Below are 13,269 nucleotides of genomic sequence, written 5' to 3' on the forward strand. Positions count from 1 at the left end.
GGCATGAGGAGTTAGAGAGGGACCCGAAGGTTAGCTGGAGCCCTAAGCAGAGACACTGAACCCTTCTGGAAAAGGGTGTGTGGGTACATAGCAGAGAGGAATCTGGGGAGGACTCTCAAGAAAGGCAGAGGGAACTTTGGGTTGGAAGGCAGAAGAAGAGGGTTACAGAGAGGTAAAAAAGATGTAAGCAGTGCTAATCAGGGAGGAATTCAGCCTGGGGCAAATGAAAACAGAGCTGGAGGGCTTGCAGGGAATTGTAAAATCAGGCAGGTGAGGCTTAAAAAGGCGGCTGGTCTGGGTGGAGGTGGGCTAGGGGTTGGGCCAATAATTCTCACTTCTCCACTGGTAGGAATGAATGGGCTGAGGATTCTGTTACAGAGAGCAAAGGAACAATAGCTGGGACATCATTCAGCTTCCAGAAAGAGCCTTAGGTGAGGGCCAAGCTCTCACCTGGCATAGTGGGGAGGTCCTCTCCTTCCTGAGAGCTATCAAAACACCTGAACTTGACCAGATAAACCATGAAAGAAGCTACTGTCTGAGTTTCTGTGACAGGACAAAATTACCAACATTTCATCGAGGTAAAAAACGTAGTTAGCCCTACGTGGAGTAAACTCCAGCTCTCTTTCTAAACAAACTTTCAAACACATCCCAGCCGCATTCTGTTCGTGCTAGGATTCCAGGTCTGTTTTCTAGAACTTCGCATCTTCCTGAAACGCCCGTTTTACAAAAGACATCTTAAAACTATGAATTAGAAGAGGGAAAAACAGTGTAGATGGCAAACTCAGACACATTTTACAAAACAAAAGTTGGCAGTCGACTCTTTCAGCGAACTATGGCGGGTTAGGTGTGCCTCTGTGGGAAAGTTTAACATACTTGGGTGGAAACGAGGGTTTTGTGTTGGGGATGGAGTGGGGGACCTCGCAGGGACCGCAGGCTCTGCGCAGGGAAGGGCAAGGGAATCACGAGGGTCTGCTGCCTGGGTCAGACCGGGAGAGGAGCTGGGCCTGGGCGCACCGCACTAGGAAAGGACTCCCCCAGGAGTCCGTCCTTGCCCGAAGCCCAGGCGCCGTCCTCCCTCCGCAGCTCAGTGGGGCTAGAGGTGGGAAGTGTGGCAATCGGTCGGGCGGGGGGAACTGGGGGCCGCAGCAGGGCTGAAGTCGCCGACCGCGTTTGGGGGCGGGAGGGTGCGGCAGGCGCTCGGCCGCTCCTCGCCGGGCATCTCGAGGGTCTGTCCCCGAGGGCCCCGGAGAGCCCAGAGCGGCCGCCGGGATCCCGCACTGCCTTCCCTCCTCGGGGGCTTCTCCCGGTGCCGAGATTACAGTGGGTGCGGCCGCGGGGCTGGCCAGCGAGGGCGCGGGTCCCAGAGCCGGGAAAGGGGAGGCGGCAGGGAGCGGGGGCTGGGCGCGGCCGCCCCGCGCAGAGGCCCGGGCTCCGCTGCCCTCCCTCCCTTCTCCTGCCGTCGCCGGGCCGCAGGCCCACACCCAGCCTCCCGGTTCCTGGCCCGCTCGCGGCCTTGCTCTCCCGGGCTGGGCTCGGACGCGGCTCGGCTGGGCTCGGCGGGGGGAGGAGGAAGGAGGGAGGGAGCGGGCGGGCGGAAGGGGGAGGAGGAGCGAGCCTAGCCAGTCCGGAGTGGGGGGGGGGCCGGAGCTCCGCGGACGCCTGGAGAGACGGAGCAGCGGCTCCCGGCCCGGCCAGCTCCGCGACGCCGCCGCCGCCGAGTGAGTCGGGACCCCAGCTTGGGAGCCGCGGGCGCTGCGCGCAGGGGTGGGGCGGGGAGCGGCCGCGGAAAAGTTGGGAGAAGTGGGGGCAGCTCCGACGCGGCTTCGCGGAGAGGGCCCCGGCTGCGAAGCGAGCAGGGGGCGACTAGGGCAGAGGGAGCGGGGCTCAGGCTCCGGGCGGCCGGGCGGGGGGCGGCGGCCGCGGGCTTGGGGGCCTATGCCCGCCGCGCTCATGGCGGCGGGCCTGGGGGAGGGCGGGCCGGAGCGCCTCGCGGGAGCGGCCGGGCCCCCAGTGCCGCCTGAGGGCAGGCTGGCTGGGCGCCTCGGAGTTGTGGGGCGCGCCGCCCCAGCCCGGCGAGGCAAGCCCTGCTGGCAACAGGTAGGGGCCCGGGGCTGCTTGCGGAGGGCCCGAGCCACAGGCGCCCCCTTTGTTGGGGAGAGGAGCTTGGTGACCATTTGCGCGAGAGCCCCAGCCTGGCAGTGGGCCCGCGGCGTCGCTCCTGGCCTGCACGGGTCCCATGGCTGGAGTAGGAGGGCGGGGAGGGTCCTGCCGCTTTTTCTTCGGACCGGCCCACTGTGCCCACTCCGGGAGCTAGGTCAGAGCGTCCATGTGCTTAACGGGAAACAGGAAGGAGCGGCTCTGAGTGTTTGCCCCGGCCCCCCAAGGCTAAGGCTCCTATACCGTTATGGGGTGTGTGTGGCTGGGGTGAAGAGGGGGGAAGCTGCTGGTGAAACTGGTTTTCTGGGCCACAGCTTGTTAATTACCGGCCCGGAGGCTCTCTGGCAAGTAGGTTAATTGCAAGTGTGTGGCATTAATATTTGGCCTCAGCTTGGGGGTTTCTCTGTCTCCCCGAGAGCCAGGCTCCTGGCATCACAACCTGGGCTTAATTATCTGAGTTCCTAGACTCGGTACTCAGGGGGTTCCGAGGATCCCAAGGAATGAAGTGAGTCCCTCTTCACAGGGAAATGAATCTGGGAAGGCCTCCAACAGGCAGTCACTCCCTCGTCTGTGTTGGAGGGGTCGCTGCCCAATACCAAAGTCCAGGTGACTGGGTCTAAATGTGGGTGGCTGACTGCACTTGTGATGGGGCTCCTTGGGATAAGGACTTGTCATAGCCTTGTCTCTCTGGCCCTAATCATAAAGTGACCTGCACAGATTCTCTGTTCTAAAGGGAATTCCTTGTCTCCCTTGGTACCCCATAGCCCACTCCCTTCACTGGGGCCTCTGGCCAGCTTTCCCCCTGGAGGCAGGGCCTCCTCGCCTCCCTGTCACTGGCCAGGAGCCTGCAGGCCTGCGGATCCTTTACTGTGCTCTTCAGCACTGCCCTCGCTCTGCCCCTTTAACCTGCTGGCCTTTCCCTGCCCCTGGAGGCTCTAGTCACACTCAGTATTTGGGTGTGTTGGGGCCTCTAGTGGGGGCAGCGCAGACATGCTAAATTTGGGGACCTATACGGCTACCTGGAACAATGACACACCTCCTGTTGGCTTCAACCGTGCTGCAGCCTTCTAGTTGCTTCTGTGCTGTTGCCAAAAGAAAGTTTTCAACAAGAAGACTACTCGGATCCTCCCCCTTTTTTTGTAGTCCCTCAGGCTTCAGTGGCAGCTGGAAGCCTGTGGGACCCTGTGTTTGTCCGTCTCTCCTCCTTTGCTGATCCTGATTTCCTCAATTATTTCTTCAAGCTCTGAGAGACCCGCAGGACTATTTTCATGTTGAGTCTATGAGATCCCTTCCTCACGACTCAGATCTCTGCCTTCTCAGCATTCTGGGTTTACAAGCCCCTCTGCCCCCTTTACATCCCGCTCTGAGGGGTTGGGAGGGGTCAGTCAAGAGATGGGGCAGAGAGTGGGGGCTGGGCAGAGCCCTAGTCAAGTTCCTGGTAATCCAATGCCCATGAAATCCCTGCTCTCTTGGCCCCTGTCCAGCCTGTGCCTCAGAGAGTGGCGTCTGTGTCTCTGAGGCAGGTGTGTGTGTGTGAGAGAGGAGAGAGACACACACACAAGACACACACACTCTGTTGTCTCTCCATGTGTGCAGTGAGTACATTCTGTGAGTGGGAAAATAACCTGTAGGTGTGATTTCTCCATCAGAAAATCAAATACCTATCCTGAGGGCCAACTGGCCAGAAAAGCAGGGTTGTCTTCCCTATGCCCAGTTCACATCTCCTCTTCTTGCCCCGGCCTTTTGTTTATGGGATCCTGTGCTTGGCTTGGTGCGCTGGTGCCAAGAAGCCACCAGAGCTGCCTCAGGAGCAAACCTGTTGGTTCTGTGGGGCTGTGTAAGCGAGGCTGCTGGGAGCCCCTGTTGTCCTCCCTGCTGCGCCCCCCCCCACCCCGTGTTGAGTCAGAAGCCCTGACAGTGCTGAATCGGGTGCCTCTCCCTGCTGGGCTAGGTCCTGGGGGTGGGGAACAGTGGGCAGGGATGGGGTAGCTTTGCTCTGCTAATGGAAGTACTGGGCAGCAAGGGAGGGCTGTGGTCACAGAAAGCCTGCAACCCAGGTATGAGATAGCCCCCATTAATCTGCATTTCTGAGCTGCAGACACACCATGTTCTTTGGCTCTCCCTGCTTGGGATGGGAAGGGTAGAGGGGTGTCATGTTGTCTTGGGGTTGAGATAATGGCCCTATCCTGGTGCTTGCCCTCGACCACTCTCTGACCCTTTTCCTGCTAACTTCCCCAGCTCCTCACCTTCTTTGTAGGTTTAGACCAGCGGAAGACAATCCTGGGTGCCAGGAGTCAGGGAGAGGGGCCCCACTCACACCCTCTGGGACCCCAGCCAGCCCTCTGAATCTTTAATCCTCAAAATGTCCCTAACAGAGAAACTTCCTGCCAGTTTCCACCGACCAGGGTGGGGATGGGGCCCGACATCCAGGCCTGTCTGTATACTTCTGGCTTTAGATCTCAGTGGAGGACAAGGTGGGCTCCAAGAGATGTGGAGCCCAGGGGACACATCAGATATCTTTACCCACCCCAATCTAGCTGAGCTAGAAAGGTGGGAAGGACGAGCCGGAGGCAGGAGGCATGGTAGCACATCGAGGCATTCTGTCTTTTCCTTCTCTGCTAGACTTTCTCGATCTTTTCTCTATGAAAGTGTGTTGTGCACTTGGTTGTGTGGGGAAAGTTCCACCGTGGAGAAGTATGTTTAATTTTGTTCAGTTCAAAAGGCTTCCATCTCTTTAACTAATTAAATATTTATTCTGGCTAAGGTAGAGGGGGAAGGGGCAGTGCCCTCAGGGAGCTGAGCCTGGAGAGAGAGAAAGAGAGAGAGAGAGAGAGAGAGAGAGAGTGTGTGTGTGTGTGTGTGTGTGTGTGAATGTGAATGAGTGTTATGGGGTGGGGGGGGAGGTGGAGCTGAAGCTCCTTTATTGTCAGTGCTGACCTCTGACTTCATCGGAGAGCAGTGACCAGGAGTGGGGACGAGGGTAAAGTCCTTGAGCTGGAATACTGACCCGTGACAGACTGAGAGGGATTTCTGAGAGGGATTTCGCAAGTGCTGTGGTGGGTGTGGGTGGAGCCATGGGAAGAGCAGGCCAAGGACCAGCCCAGCCCAGCTCAGCTCAGCTGGGATCTGATCAGCCTTCAGCCAGTGGCACCAACTGATCTCCAGTTCCTGGTGGAGAACAGTCTCCCCACTCTCTTCCCTCTGGGTGAGAGGACACCACCTTCTGCATCAGCTTTTAGTTCCATGCCAGCCTGAATACCAGCATCTCTCTTCCCTCCTGAGAGGATGAGGGCTGGGTGGCCCAGAAACTTCTGCCCTTGTCATCCCACTGGCGTTCTGAGTCCCAGGACTGCCAGGCATTCTGTTCGAATTGGCATCACTGACTCCGTAGGACCATCTTGCTGCTGCTCTCAGCTCCCAGCAGCTGCTCTCCCCCTCAGGAGCACAGACAATGCCTTTAGAGGGAACCTCAAAGGAGGTCTGTACCCTCCCTCATTCCAAGTGGCTGGGGGTTGGTCACTGCCTCCCAGTGGACCCTGGGGAGGAGGGGGGAGATGGGAAGCAACAGCTTTTCCCTGAGCTGAGAGTCCTTGTGATGGGTGTTCCCCTGCAGACTAGTTACTATTTTATGGATGAACCACCAGATGTCTTGGTCTTCTGATTCCATTGTCTGTCCATGAATCCCTAATCCTTTTTTTTTTTTTTTTAAGATTTTATTTTTATTTATTTTTTTTTTTAGGTTTTAACCCCCCCCCTTTTTTTTTTTTTAAGATTTTATTTATTTATTTGACGGAGAGAGAGATCACAAGCAGGCAGAGAGGCAGGCAGAGAGAGAGGAGGAAGCAGGCTCCCTGTGGAGCAGAGAGCCTGATGCGGGGCTCGATCCCAGGACCCTGAGATCATGACCTGAGCTGAAGGCAGCGGCTTAATCCACTGAGCCACCCAGGCGCCCCAAGATTTTATTTTTTGGACAGAGAGGGAATACAAGCAGGAGGAGTGGGGAAGGGAGAACAGGCTTCCCGCTGAGCAGGGAGCCCCATGCAGGGCTCAGTCCCAGGACCTTGGGATCATGATGTGAGCGGAAGGCAGACGCTTAATGACTGAGCCACTGAGGCGCTGCCACCCCCATCCCTAATTCTTTACAGCCTTGCCTTTGTTTTTGAAAAGATGCTTCAGATAGTTCTTCTACCTTATATGCAGGAATCGAATGGCTTGGCATGGGGTATTAATCTCAGGTGGAATAGTTTGATGTTCACTGATTGTCCTGGAGCTCAGCATCTTTTAGGGACATAATTTTGCTTTACTCTGGCCTCTTAGTTTTCCCCAGGAACATGCTGGCCCAGATGGGTTGTAGGGAAGGAGGAAGTAGGGTTTGCTTTAGCCCTGCAATCTGTTTTTGGGCTTCTTGGCATGGAGGCTTCTAACTGTGGGTTGCCTTGAGGGATAGAGGGGTAGCTGGAGCGTGGGGGCAGGGGAGGAGAAGGTGCCTCCGGTTTTACTAAGATTGTTACAACTTCCAGGGCCAGATCCTGCCTGTCTTCCCTGTTGGGGTAGCAAAGTGATGGGGAGACCCCAAGGTTTTTAGTTCTAGAGAACTGTGACTCCTGGGGGTCATCAGCAGCATCTTCAGTTGCGGTAAATGGTAAATGTTAGAACTGGAAAGCCACCATATTACAGACAAGGAAACTGATTTGCCCAACACCATGTGGCTGGGACTAGACTCCAGGGCTTGAGTCTGTCATCTTTCTCTTCCCCCATAGCTGCTCCCTGTGATGCCCTCTGACATCTCCCCTCCCCCCCCAGGATGCTCCAGACCTTGTATGACTACTTCTGGTGGGAACGGCTGTGGCTGCCTGTGAACTTAACTTGGGCTGATCTAGAAGACCGGGATGGACGTGTCTACGCCAAAGCCTCAGACCTCTACATCACACTACCCCTGGCCTTGCTCTTCCTCATCGTTCGCTACTACTTTGAGCTGTGAGCATACCAACCTTTCCCCATGCCTGCCTTGGCTGCCAGCCACAGTTTCTCACACTTCAAGTTTGTCTCTTGCTGTTTAATTGGTCCCAGACCCCGCTGTTCTGGCCACCCAGATCCCTGCCTACTGTGTGCCCCCCACTGAACGCAGCATTGTCTTCCTGAGGGCTCAGCACCCCCAGGCCCTTTCCTTCAATGGTTATTTGTTCTCCCTCTCCACTCCGCCTGGTCACTCGTGAACACAGGCAGCTTTGTCAGCTTTGGGCGGCCGAAGGAGGCCAAAGAGGGAGTTGCCGGGAAACTGAGGCCCAGGATAAAGTTGCCTGATCCTGCAGTCCTTTCCCCTCCCAGCTTAGGGGCTACCAAGAAACTGAGGTGCTTTAAAGGAGACAGACCCTTTTCACTGCTCTCCCTTTCTCAGTTACGTGGCTACACCACTGGCCGCCCTCCTGAACGTAAAGGAGAAAACTCGGCTGCGGGCACCAGCCAACCCCACCTTGGAGCACTTCTACCTAACCAGTGGCAAGCAGCCCAAACAGGTGTGAGCCGCAGGCCCTGCTCTGGGAGTTGCTGGGTGCTGCTGGGGAAGGGCACAGGTTGCAACGCCATGTGGGCAGGCGACGAGAGGAGAGGGCAGTGGTACTGATCCAGGTTCTTCCTGGGCGGTGGTGGCGGGAGGATGGGGGTGCTGTCAAGTTCCACAGTTGACCGTACTGGGCTTCTTCACGACACCCAGGCGGAGGTAGAGCTCCTGTCGCGGCAGAGTGGGCTCTCTGGCCGCCAGGTAGAGCGCTGGTTCCGCCGCCGCCGCAACCAGGACCGGCCCAGTCTCCTCAAGAAGTTCCGAGAAGCCAGGTAGGGGAGCTTGGGGCAGAAGCTGGGTGGCAGAGGAAGGTCTGATGTCCTGCTTGGTGGGGTGGGCCACGGCTGTGTGGAGGGAGAGGTTGTGCCCTTGTGAGGAGGTGAATTTGGATATTAATGATACTCTTGAGAGGGAGATCTCCGAGCACTTGGGAGTGGTTGGAGGGCTATGCCACTCTCCCAGCCACTTTCCTCGCCACTCTCCTCCTCCTTTCTGCTTCCTCTTCCAGCTGGAGATTCACCTTTTACCTGATTGCGTTCATTGCTGGCATGGCCGTCATCGTAGATGTGAGTGCAGGTTTCCTGGGAGGTGGGAGTAGTGTTCTGTCAAGGTTGTGTGAAGCCATAGAGTGTGGGCCCCTCCTCTTTTAACCTCTCACCGTCTCTCTGCAGAAACCCTGGTTCTATGACATGAAGAAGGTTTGGGAGGGATATCCCATACAGGTATGAGATGGGGTCCTGACTCCTTATCTGGGGGTGATTAAGAGAATCAAGGTAGGTCAGGACTAGGACACGTACACCTTTGTGAAGAAATCATCTCTGGGACACATGGCAGTCATGGTGCTAAACAAGGGCTAGAAGGGCTGGGTCGGACAGGTGAGACTCTCGGGTCCTGTTGTTCAGGATCCCTTACCTTTTTTGTTTCTCTCCTCTCTCCCAGAGCACCATCCCTTCCCAGTATTGGTACTACATGATTGAACTTTCTTTTTACTGGTCGCTGCTCTTCAGCATTGCCTCTGATGTCAAGCGAAAGGTAGGTCAGGGAGTTGTGCCCCTAAGCCTAGGAGCCAAAACAAAGCCCCGGGATGGAGAGCCTTTGACTTCTGGGTATTTGGATGGAACTGTGGGTTAAGGGGAACTAGGTGGAAGGGGAAAGAAGTAGGATTAGAGTGGGGCTGGGGAACAGGAAAAAGTCCCCTGGAGCCTGCATCTTCTTTGCAGGATTTCAAGGAACAGATCATCCACCACGTGGCAACCATCATTCTCATTAGCTTCTCCTGGTTTGCCAATTACATCCGAGCAGGGACTTTGATCATGGCTCTGCATGACTCTTCCGACTACCTGCTAGAGGTCAGGCTCGCTGGGCATTTCTTCAAACCTAGAGACGCCGGTGCAGATTCTCCTGTCCCTCTGCCTTTTTTGGGGGTGGTGGTGGTGTGTGGGGGGGATGACCTTCCTTGGACCAAGGCGGTGGGGGCACAGAGCCAGTGTATATATAAAATGTATATGGGAAGAGTCAGGAGCCCGTGATGATGGATGCGGGCTATCCGTACAGTCAGCCAAGATGTTTAACTATGCGGGATGGAAAAACACCTGCAACAACATCTTCATCGTCTTCGCCATCGTCTTCATCATTACCCGACTGGTCATCCTGCCCTTCTGGTGAGTAGGCCAGTCTATACTCCTGTCCTCAAGGCATCAGGAGTCTTGCTTCTCCCCTTATCTGTTATCATCCCCGTTGCCTCCTCTGTGTGTTTCCAGTTCTGTCCCTCCTTTCCTGATGCAGGATCTTGCACTGCACAGTGGTCTACCCCTTGGAGCTCTATCCTGCCTTCTTCGGCTACTACTTCTTCAATTCCATGATGGGAGTGCTACAGCTGCTGCATATCTTCTGGGCCTACCTCATTCTGCGCATGGCCCACAAGTTCATAACTGGAAAGGTGACTGTTCTGTAGGCCCTACACCCTTCAACTCTAGAAACAGCCCAGACTCCCTCCCATATGAGCAAGCATCCTGCTAAGAAACTACTGTGGGGCCCTGGGTACAGCAAGACAAGCCTGCTGAGAGAGGCATTCCTTAAGCATTTGAGGACAGCATGTAACCCTTCTTTTCCCTTTCCACAGCTGGTAGAGGATGAACGCAGTGACCGGGAAGAAACGGAGAGCTCAGAGGGGGAGGAGGCTGTAGCCGGGGGAGGAACAAAGAGCCGGCCCCTAGCCAACGGCCACCCTGTCCTCAGTAACAACCATCGTAAGAATGACTGAACCATTGTCCCTGCTGCCCCTCAGATTAACGCATAAAGCCAAGGAACTAGCCTGTCCTCCCCAGAGGACCACTTAAGTCCTGGGAAGAAAGCAAGCAAGGAGAGAGTTCTTCTATGTCCCAACCCCCTGCTTGTCACCCAGTTGCCTTTAACCAAACTCTAACCAGCCTATCCCCAGGTAGAGGGGAGGTTGGTATATCCTTTGTTATAGGGGGGATGGACTTATTTTCCCTCTGTTATTCTAAGTTGTCCTTTCTATTGCTTTGGAGGCCTGCCTCAGCTCTGGGGATGGCAATTACAACTCACATTCCTTATTCTTCAGAATTTGGCCCTGTTTTGCCTCAGATTCCCTGACCTCCAGAGCCAGGGTCGTGCCTTATTATCCTATCTGTGGGCCTCATTCTGCCAAAGATGGACCAAGGCTCACCTTTCTAGGCTCCCTAACTTGGGCCAGAAACCAGAGCTGAGCTTTAACTTTTTCCCCTCCTGAGACACAAATGAATTGAGTGTAGGAGGGTACATATGACCCCTACCTCTGCCAAAAAGGGCGGGGTGGTGCATACTGGGACTGCTCAGGTGGTCTACGTGTTATTTCTCTGCCAGTGCTCTATCATCACAGGTCCAAGATTTTAACTGCCTCCTTCCTCTGGCCTCATCCCCTAGGCTAGCTGGTTTGGAATAGAATGGCAACTAGTTCTAATTTTTATTTATTAAACATTCAGTGTTTTGGTTTAAAGCCAGAATTACAGCTAGCACCTGGCATTTCAGCAGAGGGACCACTTCAGACCAAAATGTACTGTTAATGGGTTTTTTTTTTAATTAAAATATATTAAAGATGAAGTAAAACATGGCAATAAGTGTCTGAGACTAATAGGAACTGAGAAGGGAGATCAACTAAATAAAATAAGGTAGTCTTCCTCATGGTTATGTAATGTTTTCTTTTTTAAAATTTCACATGGCAATTAAGAAAAAGCAAAGGTAGAGAAGGTGTGAGATTAATGACAGCTGCCCCTTGGGAAAGATGAGGGGTGGAAATAGCTCTGTCCCTGGAAGACCCAGAACTGGGAGAATGGGGGCTGAGGAAGATGAATCAAATCACAATCTTCGTCTTAACATCTTGTCAAAAAGACGTTCAAGAAACCATACAAATCAAGGATAGTAGATACGCAGCCCTCATTCCAGGAATACAGTCTGTCAGAAGCATGAACACTTGACCAAACATAGGCTGGGAGGGAGGAGCCACAGGAGGACTGAGGAATATCAGGCCCAGGTGGGCATGGCAACCTCTCCCTGCCTCCATTGCTTTAGGAGGTGGCAGGAGGGACCCTGCCTGCTAGCACCACATGGGAAGGGATCTCCTGATCCAGAGTTCCCATTTCTATCTACTAGGAGCTAGGGGAAGAGCTAGACTGGAGAAGTGGGGGTCAGAGTTGAAGAGTTAGGAAGACCCAGTTCCTGAGGAAAGGACGGTTCAGGGAGGGTTTGGAAAGTTCAGAAGGCGGCTATCCTCTAAAGAAGACGCCCTCTGCACTCGATGGCCCCACAGCAGCAGAGCAGCTCCTTGCCTTCCACGCTGCCCACCTCGTAGTTGTAGTCCCAAGTGAGCTCTGTCCCAGCCCGGATCCTCCTGGACAGGAAGACAGGGATGGGGGTGGTGAAGGCAGCATGCCATCAGGTGTGAGCAGAGCTGGGGCACAAGGTGGGGGCCTTCCCCCTCCTTAACCCTGGCTGGTGCTCTTACCCAACATTCCCCCTCTCCCGGACCCCCTCTTACTTGCTGGCAAAGAAGGCCACCCAAGGGAAGCGAAGATCGTGAGTGTCCACGAAGACATTCTGGACAAACAGGTTGGGGCTGCAGCTATGCTGTGGGTTTAAGGAAAGAACCCATAAGAACAGAGAAAACAGAACCCAGCTTTGTGGGGGTAAGTGTAAGTTGGACAAAAAACAATGCCCTTTGATCCTCCCATCACAGAGAAGTTCTCAAAGAAAGCTATGTCTTTAAGATCCTAGAGATCAAGAATTTCTAACAAGTAAAGGTAGGTTTACATAGTTGTGTTAAAAGAACTAGAAATTTGAGGACAGTGGGATAACCCAGCATCTAGAGTGGAGGGAGAGGGGTCTCACGTTGAGGTAGCGGCCGAGGTTGCCTTCTAGCTTGGCATCAATGATGTAGCAAGACTCTTCCCCATCATAGAACTGGCGTGTGTTCTTACGAACAGGTGCACTCTCCCCCTTTTCCACAGATGCCATGTTGGTGGATTTAATGGCAATCCCATGAGTAGACTTCAGAGCAAAGCCTCTGGTTGATTTTACTGCCACCTGGCGCTTTGTCGGACCTGGACAGGAAGGAGAACAGGGTTAGGCCCCATCCCATGTCACGACTGGATCCTCTACCTCCATTTCCATCCCACTCATTGCACTGTAGGAATACTCATTAGCCATGACCCTGAAAGCAAAGATTCTAACTGGCAGTTTTTTCAAACAGGATTAGGTCTGCTGGGTAAAGGAGCTGAGGGAAAAGAGTGGGGAAGTGGAAAGGAGAGGAAGGGGATGTGCTGAACATTAGCAGTTGAGTTGGGAATCAAAGAACCCTCACATCAGACACACATCAACTCTTAGGATCTGAATGTTTTCCTACTTCTTTAGCTTCCCTAAAAAAGCCCCATCCCAGCTTTCCTACCGTTCCTTCCTACTACCCCCAACATTCTTGCAGACTACCAGACATGTTCTTCTTGTCCTCAAAGTCATCTGCTTCAGAGCCAGAGGAGATGGTCTGGATATCATCGCTATCCATTGCTGTGGCTGAAGTCTGACCAGTGGTGGGCTTCCGGCTGGTCCCACTTTCCCCCTCACTTTCTGTGCTGCTAGACAATGTTAGGACATCCTGGGAAACACAAAGGTGAGAAGAAAGAAGAATAAATGGGAGAGGACCCATTCAAGTTCTTGCTCTTTCTAGTTAGGTAGGAAGAGACTCAGACTACAGCAAGAGAAAGATGAGACGCTGGCTGAAGGAAAAGGAAGCAAGAAGTCACAACCAAAGAACCAAGGGATATATTGGTAATTATCAGTAAGGCCCTGAAGAGGTGAGGTACAGCTTGAGGGAGAAGGCCACTTACATCAGCATTGGACTGAGTAGAGGCCATGAGTCGTCGGCTCTGATGCATACTAGTCTTACTAGGTGGGCGGCGAAGTCCTTCAAGCTTCATGGGAGAAGGATTGTAACCATAATTTCGAGAGCTTTCAGTAACTCTAATGGAAGGGGAAGGAATGAGAGGGAGTCAGATGATGGG

At 54.2% G+C, this 13,269-nt stretch overlaps 2 protein-coding genes across 5 annotated transcripts in view; one reads left to right on the top strand and one right to left on the bottom strand.

Annotated features, from left to right (window-relative positions):
- The first annotated feature begins 1,306 nt into the window (after window positions 1-1,306).
- CERS2 (ceramide synthase 2) lies at window positions 1,307-10,829 on the top strand. Of its 2 annotated transcripts, none has more exons than XM_046006063.1 (11): window positions 1,307-1,324; window positions 6,961-7,134; window positions 7,556-7,673; window positions 7,871-7,989; window positions 8,226-8,283; window positions 8,389-8,439; window positions 8,657-8,749; window positions 8,938-9,066; window positions 9,272-9,378; window positions 9,503-9,656; window positions 9,840-10,829. In XM_046006063.1, exons 2-11 carry the CDS (start codon window positions 6,962-6,964, stop codon window positions 9,978-9,980), a joined length of 1,143 nt encoding a protein of 380 aa, XP_045862019.1. In that variant the 5' UTR covers window positions 1,307-1,324; window position 6,961; the 3' UTR covers window positions 9,981-10,829. The 2 variants fall into 2 exon arrangements, with proteins under 2 accessions (XP_045862019.1, XP_045862017.1); XM_046006061.1 differs by lacking the exon at window positions 1,307-1,324 and adding an exon at window positions 1,562-1,718.
- SETDB1 (SET domain bifurcated histone lysine methyltransferase 1) overlaps window positions 10,710-13,269 on the bottom strand; it is a 34,136-nt gene continuing 31,576 nt past the window's right edge. For all 3 annotated transcript variants that reach the window (XM_046006056.1, XM_046006058.1, XM_046006054.1), the window contains exons 18-22: window positions 13,096-13,228; window positions 12,698-12,863; window positions 12,104-12,315; window positions 11,754-11,842; window positions 10,710-11,606 (exon numbers count right to left, since the gene is read on the bottom strand). In XM_046006056.1, the coding sequence (XP_045862012.1) occupies window positions 11,489-11,606; window positions 11,754-11,842; window positions 12,104-12,315; window positions 12,698-12,863; window positions 13,096-13,228 (718 nt within the window). In that variant the 3' untranslated portion in view covers window positions 10,710-11,488. The remainder of the gene's footprint in view (window positions 11,607-11,753; window positions 11,843-12,103; window positions 12,316-12,697; window positions 12,864-13,095; window positions 13,229-13,269) is intronic.

The sequence above is a fragment of the Meles meles genome, chromosome 1 (assembly GCF_922984935.1).
Source record: "Meles meles chromosome 1, mMelMel3.1 paternal haplotype, whole genome shotgun sequence".
Lineage (NCBI taxonomy): Eukaryota > Metazoa > Chordata > Mammalia > Carnivora > Mustelidae > Meles > Meles meles.